General features: G+C 45.3%; 1 protein-coding gene across 1 annotated transcript in view; it reads right to left on the bottom strand.

Annotated features, from left to right (window-relative positions):
- The window catches only part of Cmtm8 (CKLF like MARVEL transmembrane domain containing 8), a 137,790-nt gene that overhangs the window by 8,904 nt on the left and 110,708 nt on the right, over positions 1 to 18,178 (bottom strand). The window contains exon 2 of the mRNA XM_004634219.2: positions 2,555 to 2,728. Coding sequence (XP_004634276.1) covers positions 2,555 to 2,728 — 174 coding nt within the window. The remainder of the gene's footprint in view (positions 1 to 2,554; positions 2,729 to 18,178) is intronic.

Here is an 18,178-nt window from a genome sequence, read left to right as displayed (position 1 = left end):
TTCTTCTTCTTCTTCTTCTTCTTCTTCTTCTTCTTCTTCTTCTTCTTCTTCTTCTTCTTCTTCTTCTTCCTTCTTTCTTCTTCTTTCTTCTTTTTTTAAATATGTATTTAGTAAAGGGTCTACAGGGTCTCACCACACACATCAGACTCATGGTAATTCTCCTGTTTTCAGCCTCCCAAGCACTGGGATTACAGGTGCACCACCACACCCAGTCTCAATTGCAGTCTCAGCAAGCCCTGGGGGCAGGGCCAGAACAGCACGCCTGGGATGCAACCTGGGTCCCTGAGGCTGCCTAAGCAGGTGCTTTAGTCCACTAAGTTATGTGGCCAGCCTCTTACAGATCATTTCTTTGCAAAGCATTCTCAACATGTTTAGGATGCTAAGAAAGTGCCTGGGGGGCAAGAGTTCAGCACTGAGCTAAGTTTCCTCACTTGTGTGAGCTGTCTAAGCCATCACTCGCATGAATGTGCAACACTTGTCCAAGTCTCACTCCTCTGTTTAAGGACATAAATGAGTCCTAAAGAAACTAAAGGTCCTGTGTCTTGGCTTCTTGTCTGCTGCCCAGGCAGTGAAGCAAGTGGAGCAGGAGGTCAGAAAAAAACATCTGTGTGGAAATCGAGGGACTCAGAGCTGACCAGTATATGAATTTATGGAGTTCTAAACCTCGTTTTCCTTATCTACAAAATGGGGGCATACTTTATGATGACCAATTCTGCTAATGCTATTCTAGTAGTTTTGAAACCATGGAGTGCCAGAAGGGGGCAGTGTTCATTTTTAAAAAGTATATATAAAGACCAAAAAGAAAAAAAGAAGCCAAAGTTTTAGGCCTGAAGAAAGCATATCTGATCTAGACCAGAGAGAAGCAAACAAACCTGTGGGTCAAATGCAGCCCACCCTCATAGAACTAGAGTAGAACACAGCTGTGCTCATTCACAAGCTGCCTGTGGACACTCGTGTGCTGAGAGCAGAGCTGATGAGCGACAGAGCCAGTATAGCTCAACAAGCTGACAGTAGTTACTATGTGGTCCTCTGCGGAGCGTGTACAACTTGTGATCTAGGTGGCCTAGCTGGAAACTGAGACTTGAGCAAAGCTGGAAATGAGGTCCTGCTCATCCCCGCGTCCTAACACCTCACCCTCCCATTACACTGTCCAAGTTCCTCTTCCTCCGGGTACAGACACTTTCTTCAAGAATAACTGACTTCCAGACTCATCTTTCTCCAAATGCCATTCCTTAAAGGCCCCCTCACTTTGAGCCTTCCTTCGCTGGTTCCTGTTCCCATAGTTCCTATTTCTTTCAAGTGCTGGCTGACTTTGAATGCAACATCCCTGTGAGGCTGCCCTGGAAGCAGGACACCAATTGCAGCTGGGCTATTCCTACAGCCAGCGGCGGGCACCTTGTTCAGAATTACTGTCCGAATGTGCACTGCATTACTGAAACTCTAATGGAGAATTTTTACACTTAGATGTGGGAAAACAGCCAGTAGTCCATCAGCCTGTTTCGCACAATAAAAGGAGACTCATTTCTTGTGGGGTAACGTAGCTTCACAGAGCCACTTAGCACAGAGACAGGAGCACCTGAGCAATGACTGCACTGTCTGAAAGCCTGCCAGTGTAACCGCAGCTTACAACCCCTGAGCAGGCCATGTTTTACATTTGGTTCATAGATTAGTTATGCAGAACTGGATATTTTTGATATATTGGTTGAAAACAAACAAAAACTGGTATTGCTCCAGAGCTCTGTTTTATAGATACATATGTGTGGCACCACTTGGATTTTTTGTCTTAATCGTACAGCCACTTCAAATTCCCCAGCAAGACTACCATGCACTGAGGCAAAGAGAAACTCTTCTTCCAGCTCATGAATCTACCCAGCACATGCATTCAATCTCCAGGATAAAGCTAAACATCACTTCCTCTCCGAAGAGTCCCAGCTATGCTGAGCTGAGTACACAGAGCCAACTATCGTGAATTGTACAGGGCACTGTGTCCATACATTCCTAGTTGCCCTGAGCAAGTTTACCTTGCTTGTCCGCTGGCAGGATGGTGCCTAGAGCCAGGACAAAGCCCAACCACCAGGACTACTCTGGCTTCCCACTGTGTGGGAAGTGGGAAGTTTGGCATGTTTGCTTGCCACAGGAGATCTCACATTTCCTCTTGATTCTTCAGACACTCCCTAATGTCTGAGAGCTGTGGTGCTCAGAGGGTCAAGGAGAGCTTAGCAGGCAGGAAGGGAGATCTGCATGTCAGGGCCCTGACATCTGTTTGCAAGTGACACTGTTTACAGGGACTAATAAAGAGGAAAAACATAGCTTTTCTTGATTGAGGTTTCTGAATGCTGGTTTGCTATTCGGCCTCAGAGGATTTCTTAAACCTCATGTGCCTAGTTTTATACTTTGAGAAACAATTGGACCATGCTGAGATTATCCGCAGTGCTGGGTGCTCCACAGCTTGGCCCACCTGGTATGGGTGGAGACAACCCTCAGTTGGCTAGAAGATCACATGCTATCCTAGCGAATGGGTACTGTACAAGAACACCTCCCATGGGCTCCTTACCACAGTTGTCCAGGGCACTTGGGGAATCCTGGTGTAGGTCATTGTTATGTAGATGATGAGGAAGAAGACGGTGAGGACCCAATAAAATACAGCTACAAACATCACCCAGCCAAATGCAGGGACCCGGAAGTACTCAGTTCCAGCAATAAGTGTCCACACCAGCAATCCCAGCACCTGTAAAATGGTACAGTGGAAAAGAAAGGAGAAAACAGAAGAAGAATGGAGTGGAGATAGAGAAAAAATAGTTATACAGAATGTCAACAATGATTTTCTTGAATATATGTGTGTGCATATGACTTAAAAAGGGGGCTGCAAATTCCTACCCTACAAATGCAGGAGGATAAGACAACTGATGAGGCAGGCAGGGCAAGGCTTCACATAGCTCCTGCCAACTGTGGTGGACTGGTTTCACCAAATCTTCCACCCAGGGAGAACACAAAAGAAACTCGAATTTGTCTGTCCCTGATGATCTTATTTTTATTTTTATTTTTATTTATTTGTGTGTGTGTGTGTGTGTGTGTGTGTGTGTGTGTGGCCAGCTCAGCCCACCAGGGGGCGTGCCTGGCTGGCATGTGGTGCTGGGGGATTGAACCACAGTCCCTGTGCTTTGCTAAGCTTGTTCTAAGTAGGTGCATTAGACCACTGAGCCATCTCACCAGCCCCGATCATCTTATTTTTAAAAACTGGCACTAAAAGTCTTAAAACACCACATGGGGCAAGACAACAGCCATGGCTAGAATGTGATCCCAGGCTGGTACTTGTCAAGGAAACAAGACCGCAGGTCACTCAGAGGTGGTCTCTGGGACTGCTCTGCTGTCAAGTCATGGGCATTTTGTGCCAACCTTTGGGTCGCCACTGTCCTCCTCACAGATGGCAGACAGTACGTGGCCTGATAGCTGTAAGAAGGGAGAACTAAGAAGGATCCTGTCTAGATAGTGAGACTCAGGATTTTCTTATAAGCTCTGCCCTGTCCTAGCCATTGTCCATTTATCATCCCTGGAGAGCAAGACAAAAATCAAGACAGGATCAAAGGAAATGACCAAGGGGAACCTCACATCAAGGACAAAGGGATCAAGTCAACAGGAAGGATCTCAAGTCTTGAGCAGAGAAGGCCGCTTGCATCCCAGCACTTTCCAGGAAATAGAGGGAATTTATTCTTAAGCCATGGAGAAGTTCTATCTGTACCATACCCCTAGGGGACACTATCAAAGTCTAGGACACTGAAAGAATTAAAGACAACATACATCAGTGACACATGCATCTCCATGTTCAAAGTGGCCTAAATCACAGTGGCTAAGCTCTGGAAACAGTCTAGATGTTGTCAACAGATGAATGGACCAAGAAAAACATAGGTATCATATCATACTTATATATCCACAATGGAATATTACTTAGCCATAAGGATGAATAAAATAGAATTTGAGACTAGAATGCTACACAAAATAAGCCAGATTCAGAAAGACAAATATTGCATGTTTTCTTTTATATGAGACACTTAAAATAGAATATAAATAAATGAATGAATAAAAAAAAGGAGATATGATTGGTAACTAGAATGTAGATTATCAGAGAAGGGGAAGGGAGGAAGGACTAGAAAGGGGATAGGATGAAAAAGGATTGAAAGTGATCAAGATACATTGTATGCATTGCGCCAATTTCCTAAAACGAACATCACTATTCTGTATGACAAACATGCACTAAAAAATAAAAGTGCAGGGAATGACAAAGTGTTCAGGTCACTTCTGCTATCTTTCTTTGTAGCATACAGGATCAAATACTAAAGTAATGCTAACCACAAAGCTGGGAAAATAGATGTCATTCCTATGTTTATCACTCAAGCACCCACAACATGACAGGCTTGCTGCCAACAGTCCCTAAAGACAGAGTGGGATTTGAGGTGAGCAGAGCCTGCTGGTGGAAGCTCGGAGTCTAGCAGAAAGTGCCTAAGTAACTACAGCTGTGCAAATGCTATGTAGGAAGGTAAAGTGTATGACCAGCCTCCACAACAGGCAGATGTAGCCTTGTCCCCAGGCACACAAGTGTCAGAGAGGGCTTGAGTGGCAGGCCTGTGGCTTGGGAGGGTCTGGTTGCCTTCTAGGACCTGCAAGAAAGTACAGTAAGGAGGTCAGGACACTGGTGTAAAATGTTAGTGCAGCTGGGGAGGGTCAGATTGTGTGGGCCCCAGAGACTCGAGGACTTTGTGCTCTATGCTGAGGGTGGCATGAGGGTTTTAAGCAAGAGATCAATAAGGTCAGGTTCCACTTTCTAAGACAACACAGGCTGCATGTGAAGAACAGACATAGAGGGGCAAAGCTAGGCAGGGGCAGGTTCAGAGAGCGCACAACAACCCACGTGGGGGAAGACCATGTCTTCAAGACCAGGACGGTGGCAGTGAACACTGACCACTGAGTGAATTCATAACAAATGTCAGGAGTAGACAGGGCTTTATGGGTTAGAAGTAGGGTGAAGGCTAAACTTCAATGAATTATTCCAGATCTCTGTAGAGAGATGTAAGGAGTAGGTTAGGGTTTCACTGATAGAGCTCGAACAGTGGAGGAATAGGTCAAGGGAGCTGTTCATGAGCTCAGTTTTCAATAACGGATTCTGGGCACTGCTGTTTTTCCTTGTTTGAGTTGGATGTTGACCATGTTTTATCTGCTTGACATTGTATATGAATTCCAAAGAAAATTCACTTAATGGAGATGTGTTTTCGTGCTTACATCTGTGGCAACAAAATTTATTGAAAGTGAAGATGTACAATATGGATGTAATTCCAGAAAGCACCCAACCTCACACTCTCGGGGTTTTAGAGTCCAAATTCATTCTAAATGACAGGTAATCCGTACACCTGTATTTGACACTGTCTTGGATTGGTAGGACTGCTAATGGCTGCAATCCAGCAGAGCAGCAACTCAAACAACATTTGGGGCCTCTGATTCAAAGGGATGGGGTCAGGGGGGCCCTTTGCTCATGATTCACACAGGAAACAACAGTGAGTGAGAAGGCACCGCAGACATGTTTACAGGGTCTCTCTGGGTTCACAAGAGTTTAGGTTTCCTGCACAAGCTTGTGTCTAGCTAAATGGATTCAGTCGAGCTCTTGGCTATAAATGCAAAACAGTTTTTCATTAATGAGCAAGCAGAGCCTGGTGTCCAGAGTTGCATTGTTTAATTTGCTAGCTGCGGTCACTTTTGAACACAGGGACAATATTAACCAAACTGTCTCTCAAACGGCAGAATACTTGGCCTATGACCTCACCAGCAAACACAATAAAACTAATGTCCCTGTCAAGAAAAGAATTGTTCTACCCTAGTGAATTTCCTAGGTAACAGAAATATATCTAGAGGCAAGCCTTTTATCTCTCTCTATAAGCAATACTGATGGAAATCACTTTACAGAAACATTACTCATCTCCTTCTTGGAATGTGTTTGCATGTAAAACAAATCCTAGATCTTTATGTGCTCAGACTACACAAATATCATTTATTTTCCTCCTATAAACATTTTTAAGGTTAAGAATTTTTTGAACAGTAAAACTAAAACTTTTTTAAAAAATTCAAAATATGATCTGAGTACAAAAAAATTAACATGGGGGCATATAAGGAAATGACAGCCTCTATTCATCCCTATTCCTGATAGTAAACTCAAGAAAAAGACCAACATAATTTGATTTTGTGTGGATCCTTCCTAACCCTTTCACTTGCATTTGTAACCACCACCTGCATGAGCTTTGCTTTCTCCCCAGCAACATGGGCAAACATGCAGAGTGCCCACAACCTGTTCCTGCAGGTCGGCAATGGCATGGGGGACATTGTCCTGCACTACAGTGGGTGCTGAGCCACACCAATCTGCACAATTGCTCAGTTTCCCATTGTTTTACCAGGCCTCTACAGAAGGAAGTTTATAGCATCTCTTTTATGCCTGTGCAAAAATGTCTGGGCAACATTCTCACAATAAGTACCTCTGGATGCTTCAATTCCAGGGCACAGTTCTACAGGTAGAATTTCTAGATTATTTTAAGCTTCTAGGCCACACCAAATTGTTCTACAAAAACACTATGCTCATTTACTTTCTCATCAGCATACACATGATTTTCCCTTCCACCTTCCCCAGATTAAATTATTATGTTTTGTGTTTGACAGTTTCACTATGTTGAACTTGAACTTGTAGTCTCATGTGACCCTTCTGCCTCCTCCTTCCATGTAGCTTAGACTACAGGTGTGCACTGTCAAGCCGGGCTAATTCCCAGGTTTTGAATGATTGAAAACCTTATTATTATTTTTTTAAAAGAAGGATGAACCCATGTTTTGCATTACTCTACTTTCTATAGCATAGACTGGAAAAGTGGAACAAATCCTAAGTGAATGGCTTGGTGAATTTTCACTAACGGAGCAAACCTGTGGAACCAGCATTCCTACCAAGAAACAGAACACAGCCAGACCTGCATACCTCACCCCTACATCCAGTTACTGCCACTCCCCTCCAAGAGCAACAACTATCCTGATTTTTAACATCCTGGACTGGTTTTGCTAGCATTTGATCTCCACACACAGCAAATGAAATCCTACAGTACACACTCTTAAGTCCACCTGCAACACTGTGACTCACCCACAACTAGAAGGTGGTTCCTCCACCCTCCTGACTACAGAACCCTGAGTCCCAAGATGGGTGATCACCAGAATCCTCTGGAGGGTGTGTTCAAGAGGCTGCAGGGCATGATGACACCCAAAATCTGGGTTCCAGATGCAGGTGGGGAATCTGCATTTCTAGCAAGGTTACAGATGTTGCTCTGCTCGATGGTGTGGAAACCGCGTATTAAAAACCACTCACGTGGGCTGGTGAGATGGCTCAGTGGTCTAAAGCACCTACTTAGAACAAGCCAAACTAAACAAAACACAGGGACCGCGGTTCAATCCCCCAGCACCACATGCCAGCCAGCCCCGCCCCCTGGTGGGCTGAGCTGGCCACACACACACAAAATAAATAAATAAATAAATACCTCTTAAAAAAAAAAAAACCACTCACGTTTCATGGCCTTATTTCTGATCTCATTTGCATTGTACTTTTCTGTGCTGAGAACAGTAAAGAATGTTTTTAAAGATTATTAGTTAGTTACACTTTTTTAGGGGGGTATCAGGAATCAAACTCAGGGCCTTGACTTTGCCAGGCAGGCACTGTGCTGCTGAGCTATATCCTTGGTCCTATAGTTCTTTCTTTATTTATTGACAATTTTTAAGAATCATTATCTGAGTTGTAGATATCTTTATACAACTACACGTGCAACAAACTACATATATGGCAAACATTTCCTTCATCTAGATTTGTTTTGTTTTGTTTTGCTTTTTTAACGTCATGGTGTCTTTTATCATACAAAAGTTTTTACCTTTTTACATAGCTTATTGGTCACCAAGTTCACTGGTCACTAACTCAGTTTTCTCTCTGCTTAGGAAGACCTTGCTTAGCACAAGATTACAAAATACTCTTCTAGGGGGCCAGGGAGATGGCTCACTGGAATAAACGCTTCTCTGGCAAGCGCAAGGGCCTGAGTTCAATCTTCAGTTCCGAAAAAAAAAAAAAAAAAAAAAAAAAAAAAAAACCTCTTCTATATCTTTTTATGGTTCTGTATGTGTTTCTATGTATAAGGTAAGGTAAAGCTACTTTTATTTCTTCCTAGCAAACTTTCCATGTACTGGGCCAGCTTCTGAAACCTGTATTGTATTTTACCCATCTATGTTCACTGTTGGGGCCAGGGCCAACCACTGCAGTGTACACACGCATTTCATACAGTTTAGGTTTCTGGGCAAAGATGTCAGCCTGAACACATAAATCTAATTTCACTCCTTTCCAAAATCCTTTTAAAATCATCAAGAGGAAAGGAGTAAAACTTCTTTGAAACTTAGTAAACATAGGGCCAACAGGTAAGAAAGTCAAATGCTATGTTGGTAAACAGGAAGCGCAAGAACAAACCTGACCTCGCTACGAAGTCTGAAATACTTCCTGGCCCGTGAGCAGAGGCTGAGCTGGCTGGGGAAGGCTGGTGGCTGCTGTCTGAAAGCAAAGCAGCTAAAGCTTTATGTTCCTTGCTACTCCAAATCCCCAGGCGAGGATTTCACGTTTATGTTATTAATGTGCAAGTTTATTCTCTGGGTCAAGGGATTCTTCAACGCTTAGATTTATCGACATTTTGGGCCAATAATTCTTTTTTGGGTCCTGTGCCTTGAGGGTGCTTAGAGCAGTATTCCTGGTCTTCTTACTTGCCAGCAACAAGTCTCTACTTCCTCCCTATTAAGGACAAGACAACATGTCTCCAGACATTGCCAAATGTCCCCTGGATGGCAAAGCCACTTCTGATCGGGAAGACACTGATGAAGGTAAAGCCAAGCAGAGTCTCTGAATTGAAGGACACACACCTTAAACAAAAAGCTCAGATTCAACAAGACTTCCTCCGGCCTCCAATCCCTACACTTTTTGTTTTACTTGGCTTTTAGACTATTAGTAGCTATCTTTTTATAGGAACATAAGAAAGGAGCCAAAGATACTAGCTTTGGGGATTTTCTCACATGCACACTAACCCACAAAGAAGCTCAAAGCAGTTAAGTCTCATCCACAGGCTCAAAGCACGGGAACAGATTTGTACTCTCGAGCACAGGCAGAAAACCAGAATTCCCAGAGCTAGAAAGACTGCGCATCTGTGCGACAAGGCAGGGAACTGAGGCCAAGCCATCAGCTGGGCTTCTGGGCGTGATGGCACATGCCTGTAAACCCAGGAATTGGGGGGCTGAAACACGAGAACTGTAATTTAGAGGCCAGCCTGAACTACACAGCAAGATGCCTCAAAAATAAGCAAGTAAAAACTTCAAAAAAACAAACCAAACTAAGGAAAAGTAACTTTGACAAGAGAAAAGAAAATAGCCAAGGGGGGGAAAACCCTTCAAAACAAATACTCCTTCAAAAATAAAAGTTTCTGAAATTAAAAATAGGACAGCAGGCCGGGGAGATGGCTAAGTGGAACAAGTGCTTCCTTGGCAAGCGCAAGGGCCTGAGTTCAATCCCTGGTTCCGCCAAAAATAAATAAATAAATAAAAATAGGACAGCAGATTTATTTATTTATTTGTTTTTGAGACAGCCTCACTATGCAGATCAAGCTGCCTTGAGCTCACTTTGTAGCCCAGTCTGGTCTCAAACTCACAATGATTCTCTCTGCTTCAGCTTCACAAGAGCTCGGATTAAGGCATGCACCACCATACTCAGCAGGACAGCAGAATTTAAAACTCAGTGGCAATGTTATATGTTAAAGCTTAGAAAACACAGTTAAGCAGAGAGAGAGAGAGAGAGAGAGAGAGAGAGAGAGAGAGAGAGAGAGAGAGAGAGAGAGAGAGAGAGAGAGAGAGAAAGAATATAAGTGAGAGATGGGTTTGGGAGGTCAATCATCTTATTAGTAAGCTCCAGAAATGGGACCAGATAGAACTGAGGAAAAGAAATCAAGCAAAACACTCAAGAAAACTCAGAATTTCAGGAATAAATTTTTGTGTAAAAGGGCTCCTGAGTACCGTGAACAATGTGTAAAAACAGACCCAAACTAAGGTGCATCACAAAATTCCACAACATTATACAAAAAGAAGACTCTAAATGATGAAAGAACAAGCCACCTACAGAGGAATAGGACAAGTATGGCTTCTAAATTATTCTCAAGAGGATATACTATTAGAAGACATTTACTAGTTATCACGTAAAATTGAAGATAGCAGCTCATGTATTATTTATAATCATTGATATGGGTTTTATTGTTGTTTTCATACAACAACTATCAATATAACTTTTTTTTCCTTTATGTATTTGCTTGTTGCAGGCTCTCACTACACAGCTCAGACACATGATGATCCTTCTGCTTTCAGCCTCCCCACCGTGGAGATTACAGGCGTACGCCACTATGCTGTGACTCTGGCCAGCTCAGCCTGTCCTGGGGATGGGGCTGGAGCGGCATGTGGTGCTGGGGATCAAACTGTGGTCCCTGAGCTTGCCTAAGCTTGACTAAGCAGGCGCTTTAGTCTGCTGAGCTATCTCGCCGGCCCAACTACTATATCTATATAGTAAAGCACCAAGGGTCTCAAGTAATTACGCTTGCTGGAGCAAAGAAGTATCAAAGTGAGAATTGCTATTTGTTACAAGCCTTTTATTTTACAGGTATTTTGTCACCATATTCATGTCAGTTAACTTCCTGAAAAATTCTGGCTAAGACTTCTGCAGCATAGTTACAGATACAATTAGTTTTCTATTCATGCATTAGTACATTGGCTAGAATCTCCGGAACTATCTTTGAGAACAAAAGTGACGCTGCCCATCTTATTCCATTTTATTGTTCATTTGATTTTTTTACATTTTTATGTTAGGTTTTTGATGAGTGGATATGTCCACCAGTGTAGCCTCTGAACAATAAAAGATGGATTCACTTGAATGTTTTGTCTTTTTCTTTCTTTTCTCTTCTATTTTTTCTTTTTCTTTCTTTTCTTTTGTGTTTTGTTGTTGTTGTTGTTGTTGTTGTTGTTGTTTTTACTGAGAATTGAACCCAGGGCCTTTTGGCCTTTGCACTGAGCCATAAGCACAACCCCCTGCCCTTTATTTATTTATCTTTTTTATTTTGAGACAGAGTTTTGCTAAATTTCTCAGCCTGGGCTTGAGTTTTTTAATCTTCCTGCCTCTGCCTTTCAAAGTATTATAAGCATGCACCAGTGCGACTGGATTCTCTGTGTCATTTTTAAAATTAAATATGGGGTCAGCAAGATAGCTCAGGGGCCTAAGCACCTGCCTAGGCAAGCACAGGGACCAGGGTTCAATTCCCGGCACCACAAGCTGTACCAGCCCTGCTCCCCAGTGCACTGAGCCTGCCACTGAGACAGCATGGTGGCACATGACTGTAATCCCAGTACTGGGGAGGCTAAAAACAGAGGATCACTATGATTCTGAGCTGCATAGTGAGACCCTGTACTAAATATATAAAATAAAATAAATTAATTAAATATGTTATTCCTACTAAATATTTTTGACAGCATGCCCTTGCAGTGACAGTTACTGTACTATGATTAGTGACTGAAGACACTGAGCAGTCTGGCAGATGGTAGACCTGCCTTAGGAGAGCAGCCGGGCGCAACGTAGATGAGGCTGACGTCTGTGACACGAAGTTGGCTGCTGCTGCTTTCTGGCTGTCTTAGCGAGGTGGCAGTCCTAGAATCCAGCCAGCCAGCCCTCTCTGGGCACAAGTAAGTTTTAATGAAAGTGGCAGATGCCCCTGTGTGAACCCTCCCTGATTGAGCAAGACAAGATCCCCAAGCAACTGCCCACTGCTGCTGGGCCCAGGGGTGGGGGGCGCTCCGCGGCTGGTTACCACAAAGGCCTGGGATCTGTTGATCTCTCAGATCCCACGTTAGGGCAGAGACAAGCAGAAAGCAGGGATGGCAGCTAACCCTATTTGCTCTGAGAGTTTACACAGGCAGTGCAGAGGCGATGCTGCTTGTTACTTGATAAACTCCAGGAAATCTCAAAGAAATTTCATATATTATAGAAGTTGACAGAAGAGCCATTTCGGGTCAGCGAGTGTTGTGAGCACCTACTCCAAGCTGGCATGGTGTTGCGTAATCACGCAACAAGGGGCACCAAGTAAGACGCAGGCTCCCTGCTGTGTTCAGTGGGAGAGACAATCACACATCTTCACCACAAATCGACAACCCATGGCCCATCACCACACAAAATTCACGGCCTGTTTTACAAAACCAGTGAATACAGACGTGCTTATTCACGCTGTGATTGCTTTAGGATAAAAAGGCAGACTACACACCTCTTGCTTACAAGGCCTAAAAGATTTACTGACACTTTTTTTTTAAAAAAAGCCAATTCCCACTTACCATGGCACATACTCTCCTTAAAAAATTTTTTGAGGCAGGATCTAGGTAAGTCATTTAGGTTGGCCAAAAACTCATGTAGCCCAGGCTGGCTTCAAACTCAGTGATCCAAGGCTGAGGAGATAGCTCGGCAGTCTAAGGGCCTGTCTGGCAAGCGCAAGGACCAAGGTTTTACCCCTGGCACCACATGCCATGCTGGCGCAGGAACCCTGACCATGTGTGCCAGCTACCAAAACTGAACGTGGTGGTGTACGCCTGTAATCCCAGCGCTGGGGAGGCTGAAGACAGAAGAATCACTATGAGTCCGAGCCACATAGTGAGACCCTGTACCAAATAAGTACATAAATAAATAAAAGTGTTTTTTTTTAAAAAAAAAAACCCTAAACAGTGATCCTCCTGCCTCAGCCTTCTGAGTGCTGGTATTACAGGCATGTGCCGCCATGCCTGGCTTACTCCTGCATTAGGGAAAAACGCACACATGCAATTATATATGTGCACTTGTATTTTTTCAAATAAATCACATTATTAATAAATCAAAACAGAGATGATAGGACAAAAGAGTATACCCCTCCCTGGGACAATCAAGGAACCACACGGTCTTTAATCTGCCCTCTATATCTTCTCAGTATTTTCTTAGGCATCAAACGAATCATCCCCACTCCCAGGCCAGTTCTGCTCAGCAAACGTGCTGAGCTCCGCTCTCGTCCACTAGAGGGCGTCTGAGCACTGCCTATGCAGGCGCCAGGCCACCCGCTCCTCGGTGGCGGTGAGCTGAGAGCCAGCCACTTGTCTGAATTCCTCCCTGGAGGAGCAGAGCACAGTGAACTCGACTGGCCTGCACTGGTCCCAGACCTTACTTGGGAACACATCTGACATAAAGCGCACTTAGCTGGCTGAAACTTGAATTAATACAAAAATATGAGTCAAGTATCATCTGCACGTTCACAATCTCCTTTGTGCTCCTGCAATTTCTACAGGTGGGCGTTTAACACTTTCCAGAACTGCAAGGCACCCAAGCAGTGCGGCAAGGGGCTTCAGGGCTGGCGTTTTCTCCAATAAGGAATGGCCTCTTTGGGCCTCTGCTTTTCCAATCTGGGAAATGGGCTGGATAGAGAAACGAATGGGGGGGGCAATACTTCAGAGAGGCATATCCGGGTCACTTGAGGGGAGAGGGTTTCAAGCCATATGGACTGCTTCCTGCTTTCAAACACATCACGAGGATGAGTGTCTCTCACTTGTCCCAGTACAGTACAGCTCAGAAGTTCCACAGCAAAAAACGGTATGCTAGGTGTTGCTCGCAGTTTGATACGTCCTTGCTCTTGGTTAGGGCTTTAATCTCACATTCTATGATCAACTGAAGGCTGGCAGGAAGCAGTACCACGGGCCCCTGCTATTCCCAGTAGGCGGGGATATGGACTAAGGCGTGAGTTCTAACACATGGCTATAAATATTCTGACACCCCTCCTGCATGCAGTCTGCAGTATACGACCTGCCTAAGTGACAGGACGTGACAGGAATGATGCTTGTGACTTAGGAGGGTAGTCATGGAAACGATGACCCACCCTGGCTGCCTGCCTCTGGGAAAGTGAGCCACCATGCTGTGAGGACACGCAGGTGGCCTATGGAGAGGCCCATGGGGTCAGGAGCCAGACTCCACCAACAGCCAGCACCAACTTGTCAGCCCCATGAGCTGGGCCTTGAATGACTACAGCCACAGCTGACATCTGACCAGGCTTCTGGAAAACACCAGATCCGCAATTGCCCAACCCACGGGACCGTGAATTCCTGACCCAAGGAAATTGTGAGCCATGATATATGTCTCCTACTTGTTTAAACCCTTAAATTTGGGGGTACTGTGTTAGATAGCAACAGGCATTTAATACACCAAGTGGCATACAATTCTCTCTCTACACAACAGGCAGAAAGGATGGGTGACCTTGGTTTGTCACTCACGTCACATGTGACCAAAGGTGTTTCTCCTCTGAGCCTCAGTTAGTACCTCCATAAGATGGGTACAGCATACTCCAGGTATTTCCAGATCCACAAAGATCTAGGTAAACTGCAGGGATTACTAGTCTCATGTTTACTTCTTCCAGGAAACGTGGTTCAATGCATAGCAGAGGCTGCAGCCTGCCAGGAAGGGTCTTTTAAAGTACTATTTGCCAGTGAAAGAAAGTGGGGAAGAGATGTCCTGTACCTGTAATTGGAAGCTCTGGAACCAGGGGACTGAGGTAACTTTACAGCAGAGGTTGGCAGTCTTTTTTGAAAAACAGCCAAACCATAAATATTTTCAGCTTGTGAGCCACATGATCTTTGTCACAGGTACTTATTTTGCCACTGTAGTGTAGAAGCATCCACAGACAATGTGGAAAGGCATAGGAGTGACCGCATTCCCCTAAAGCTTTATTTATAAACACAGATGGCAGGCTACAGGCTAGATTTGGAAGGTGGGTTGCAAGGAGTATTGCTTCTCTAAGTGTGTGGTTCCAGCCAGTGGGACAGCATCACCGCAGGCTCTCGGGCTCCCTCCAGATGTGCAGCATCAGGATCTCTGGGAAGGAGGCCCAAGGGTCACAAGTGCCTGTCAGCCTGTGCCACAAGACCCTGTCTTCATTCCTTCCTCCTGGCTGCTACAAGCTCTAAGGATATAAGAGGGCTGCTTGATGCCAATGACCCAGATCAAAGATCTTCTGGGCTTCACAAAGCATGTGCGTCCTCTCCACATTCTCCGCAGATGAGGGACAAACACTTGGTGCAGTCTCGGCCACCAACGGCAGAGCAGAAGACAATCCAAACCAAAGAGGGCCTGCAAGAAAACAGTGTGTGGCAGCACCAGTCTCAGAGTGACACATCTGGACTCAGTGACCCCCATGCCAGCTCTGTACGTCAGGCCTGGAAGAAGTCCTTCATGGTCAGACACCAACCTGGCTCCCAGCTCTACTTGTTCTTTACCATCTTCTCTGTTTGAATGGAGTTTCCTTCTGTGTTGGTGAGGTGAGGAGTACAAAGTGCACGGATGAAGAAGCAAGGGAGAGCCAGCCGTGAAACGGCTGCTTTCTTCCGTTTCTTCCGGTGGGAGGAAGACACCTGACTCTGACTACAGTCACTGTCTCGGTGCCTACTCTAATGGTTATATCTGGATGCCCCCCCCCCCCCCCGCGCAAGCCTCACATGAACACGGGTGGGGCCTTGGGAAGGTGACTGGATTATGGGGTGTGTCTTAGTTACTTTTCTGTTATTGCTGGACCAAAATACCTGACACCCAAAATTAAGGAAGGAAAGGTTTATTTAGCTCACAATTAGTGGTGGTTTCAGCCTATAATCAGCTGGCTCCAAGGCAGAACAGCACATGGCAGAGGGCAGCCATTCATGGTGGTAGAAAACAGCAAAGAGCAAAGGGAAGGGAGCAGCTACAGCTTCCTGAGAGCCTCTCTCCCTTCCTTACACTGTAATACAGATTACCCACCCAGGGCAGGGGTAGCACTCACACCCATAATCCCCACATTGGATCATGAATTAATCATAAACTCTAGAAGCTGCCCCATTGCCTCCATGAGGCTTGGGGGGGGTGGACACCTAGATACAAACTATAACAGGGTGTTACAGGTGGTTTGTGCTAGGAGGCAGGATGGGGTGGAAGAGGCAAGTCACCGGAGGCAGGCTCTGGAGGGCGTGTCTCCTGTCCCGGCTCTTCTCCTTACACTACTTCTCTTTGACCATGAACTGAATAGCTGTTCCCTGCCCAGGCCCTTCTGCAATACCACTGACCATGCACACACTGACACTTTAAAACATCAGCCAAAGTAAACCTCTTCTTTTTAAAGTTGCAGATGTTGGGTGTTTTGTCCCAGCAATGAGGCAAATGACAAAGATACCACTCTGAGTGTTTGCATAGGGTATTGCCAGTTATGTCACTCACATCTCAGCCACACAACAGTGTGAGATATAAATGACAATTCCTAGTTTGCTTATTTGTTTATTGACAGAGTCTCACTGTGTAATTCAGAATGGCCTTGAACTGACTGTGTAGCCGAGGTTGGCCTTGAACTCACAGAGATCCTCCTGTCTCAGCTCCCGAGTGCTGGGATTACAGGTAGTATTCCCATTTTAGAGAGGGGCCCTGCGGTTCAGAGCACTGAAAGGCTATGTTCAGAACCATAGTCTCTAAAGCTACTGATGTCTTGCTCAAGCAGGTCTGAGGGCTGCTTCCTGCCCGGGAACTTCTTAGCACAGCTCACGGGCTCATAGCCCATTTTGAGGTTCACTGTACAAACCTTAGAGTGCACCTTACCACGGGCCCCAGAGGGCCTGCTCACAGGTTGAGGACCTGCTTCCACTGCATCAGCCCCACCTCGTTCTACTCTTGGGCACTGGGGAGGGAGATCATATGAAAGGTTCAGATACTGTCAACAGCACAGGCACCAAAGGTCACAAGCCTCTCTTTAATGTCCAATTGCAAAAGAACTGAAGCAAAAATCAAACAAAGAGGGTGAGAGAAGGCTTCCTTCCATCAAAGACACTGGGTATCTGTCCCACAGCTATAGGAGTGAGAAGCCACCGTGTCATTGCTGTGGCTACAGCTGGAGGGGGCTCTCCACTCTGCTATTATCTAGAGTCTGTTCTTGTCTTGATCCACTCATTCTCTGGGTGTCTGCTCCCCTCAAGTACAGGAAACAGCATGACTCTACTCCACTGAGAGTGACTTCCCACCTAGCGGGCCTCCCTGGTTCATGGAGCTGGAAGAGCCTGACAGACATACCTGCCTCTTGGCCATGCACATTCTTAATTCTATCATTGAGTTAATTCTATCATTCTATCTTGGGTTGTCTGGTCATTTTTGTTTAAAAAGAAGAAAATTTGAAAATCATAAATAATAATGGAGGGGCTAGGGAGATAGCACAGTGGTCTAAGCACCTGCTTGGCAAGCAGAAGGACCCAGGTTCAATCCTGGGTACTGCATGCCATGCTGGCCCATGTGCTGAGCTAGCCACCAAAACTGGGCATGGTAGTGCATACCTATAATCCCAGCACTGGGGAGGCTGAGACGGGGGATCACTACAAGACCAAGCAGCATAGCGAGACCCTGTGCCAAGTAAATAAATAACAATGGTCACTTGAAGAAACACTTGGGAATGGGTGTGGAGGGCGCAGCTTGGTACCAAACAGGCAGACTCAAGCATGTCCTGGGGGCCAGATCCCACCCTTACCTGTTCTACCCACTTAGAATAGCCCCAACAGGACGGAGCACTTGCCCTTGGCAAAGCTTCTACAGTTCCTGAGCTGCCCAGAGTGTGGCTTAGGTGCCCTACTTGAAGAACAGGTAAGCCCCTTGGAGACACAGCCTCCACATGTGCTAGCACCCAGGGATAAGGGAGCAAGACCCTGAAAACTACTGATCTTTTCACATCTCCACCATTTTGCTTTCTATTAAGGTGTCTTTGGTGGAAACGTGGAGACAAAATACTTTGCTAAGAAATGGATTATATACGCTGTACAGATAGCAACACAAGTAGATCTTTGACACAGTACTAAATGATAAAGAAGGGGTGAGATGGAGCCCTGTACTTCTCGACCATGACTGTGCACACTAGTCACCTGGGATCTCATGAAAAAGGCAGGTTCTGACCCAAGAAGTCCGGGGTGGGCATCAGCACCTGCATTTCTAACAAGCTCCTTATGCAGGCTGACACTGCTGTCTGCCTGGAGAATGAGGGGCTGGGTCACATCC

This window comes from Octodon degus, unplaced genomic scaffold, assembly GCF_000260255.1.
Source record: "Octodon degus isolate 3935 unplaced genomic scaffold, OctDeg1.0 scaffold00059, whole genome shotgun sequence".
Taxonomy (NCBI): Eukaryota; Metazoa; Chordata; class Mammalia; order Rodentia; family Octodontidae; genus Octodon; species Octodon degus.
The sequence above is the reverse complement of the archived record's forward strand: the minus strand, read 5'-3'. Positions and strand labels throughout refer to the sequence as shown.